The sequence below is a fragment of the Empidonax traillii genome, unplaced genomic scaffold (genome assembly GCF_003031625.1).
Source record: "Empidonax traillii isolate 1590-97213 ecotype Southwest subspecies unplaced genomic scaffold, ASM303162v1 scaffold1105:size522451, whole genome shotgun sequence".
NCBI lineage: Eukaryota > Metazoa > Chordata > Aves > Passeriformes > Tyrannidae > Empidonax > Empidonax traillii.
Genome location: NW_020956298.1, coordinates 2,599 through 4,495, shown reverse-complemented (window position 1 = coordinate 4,495; position 1,897 = coordinate 2,599). Strand labels below are relative to the sequence as shown.

The window sequence follows — 1,897 nt, the reverse complement described above, 5'->3', positions numbered from 1 at the left end:
GAGTGCCGTAGGTTCCTTCCACTCTTGACAGAGAAAGAAATAGAGTATGTCTCACTGTTGCACAGAACATCCTTGCCTGTTTGCACTGTGCTCCTGTGTACATCTCAGTTGTGACAAATCCTACTCTGTTTATCTCTCCCAGTGGATCAGAATGAATTTCAGCCCTCTCTCAACCTCACATAGCCCTGAAGGTGAAATGAGTATTGAGTGCCGTGGATGACTGTCTGCCCTGGTGAAAATAGCAACTCTCTCCTGTTCTGTGCTTCTCACACAACCTGGCTTCCGAATCCACACCTTGCTCTCTCTATCTTTTGTCCTGAAAGGGGTAACTGATGCATCTCTCTAACTTCTCTCCCCTCCCATCTTCTTTCATCCTTGCAGAGGAAGTAGACCAGGGCAATGCATGAAGAATACTCCCAGATGCTGGAACCCACCTGCCTCACTACCACCCCAACCTATGGAGTGACATGAATAATGCCTGCAAGGAATGGGAAATTAACTTTACAAATAAATTAACTGTACTCACCAATGATTTTTGAACAGTTTATTCCCAATTCTGATTTTTTGTGCTCATCTTTCAGTCACAGCTTTAATCTCCCTGGCTTCTTAAGTTGAAGAGTATCCTATCCAGGAATGCCTGTGTGCAGTGTAGTAAGGCTGACAAGTGAGGAAGAAAAAAAAGAGGACCGAATTATTTAAGTTGGGGTCAGCCTTTCTAATGTATCTCTGTCTTTGCTATGTTCTTTGAACTTGTCACCTGTGATCCTGTATAATCAATGTAGAAGGACAGGTACTTCTTGGGAACAATTTCTCTCCCCTGGCTTAGAAACCATAACCATGATAGAATTGGTCTCTGCTGATGGCTATCCATGTGTCCCGCAAGTAGGCAGCCTGGATGATCAGCTAATGTTAAAAGAAATTCAACCTCTGTGATCTTCCCTGTAGGCAGCCCTTCTGGGATTGTTTCTTGTTTGTAGAAGAGTGGGAAGAGGCATAATCTGCCCTCTTCTAAGATTAGAGAGTGTATGGTGGCAGAAGGAATGTGTGCATGCATTATGCCTTCAGCTGCTAACTTAGCCTGTTCTCCAGTTGGAGCTTGTGCCTTCTTGTGGAAACTTCCATACCTTGTGTCTGCTGCTTCTGGGAGATTCCCAAGGAGAAGCTAATGGCATTTGCCTTTAACCTACTTGCCTAAGCCTAGTCTAAATGGCACATTTATTTAAATAATAGAGTTGCTTTGATGAAAGTCTCTATAGGCCTCCTAGATATCTCCAGGAATGCTCCCCTTTCCTTGGTTTTGTCTCATTAATTTGTGTGTTTAACCTTTTGAAATGCAGAAAGATCTTACATGACTGTTTATTCTCATGAAATGCTTATTGTTAGGTATCATGGCATACTGTGTATCCAAAGTATGTTCCATCCATTTTTTTTTAGTGAGCCTGTACAAACAATGTAATTGAGAATAAATAAAATTCTTCATCTATTTTGCTACATATTCATATTATGTCACTTTGTCTCCTGTGGTGTTTGGCATTTACACACTCAAGACCTTTACACACCTCATATTCAGAGAAGTCTATGGAATGAACCACCTTCAGTGCAAGCTGAACAATATTTCCAGTCCAGCTAATTGCATTTTTTTGATTTAGAAATAGTAAAACCATCTATTTTTTTTTACCAGGAGGCAATTACTTTTCCAAGTTCTGAAAACAACATAGGCTTTGGTTGCTGAATTAAGCTGTTTGAATTTTAGACCACTGTGATTTGCCTTTGAAGCATGCCATGCATGCTCCATGGGGATAGAAATTCAATATTCCAACATTCCTGTACTTCCTTTAGCCTTGCTGAAGTTTCCTAATGGTATACTATGGAGGGCATTCAAGAATGTGACTGGTGA

The 1,897-nt window shown here is 41.1% G+C and overlaps 1 protein-coding gene across 1 annotated transcript in view; it reads left to right on the top strand.

Annotated features, from left to right (window-relative positions):
* Positions 1 to 1,497, top strand: part of LOC114068650 (alpha-1-macroglobulin-like) — a gene marked incomplete at its 5' end in the record, with an annotated part of 4,480 nt that extends 2,983 nt beyond the window's left edge. The window contains one exon of the mRNA XM_027904947.1: positions 382 to 1,497. Coding sequence (XP_027760748.1) covers positions 382 to 407 — 26 coding nt within the window. The remainder of the gene's footprint in view (positions 1 to 381) is intronic.
* Positions 1,498 to 1,897: the final 400 nt, after the last annotated feature.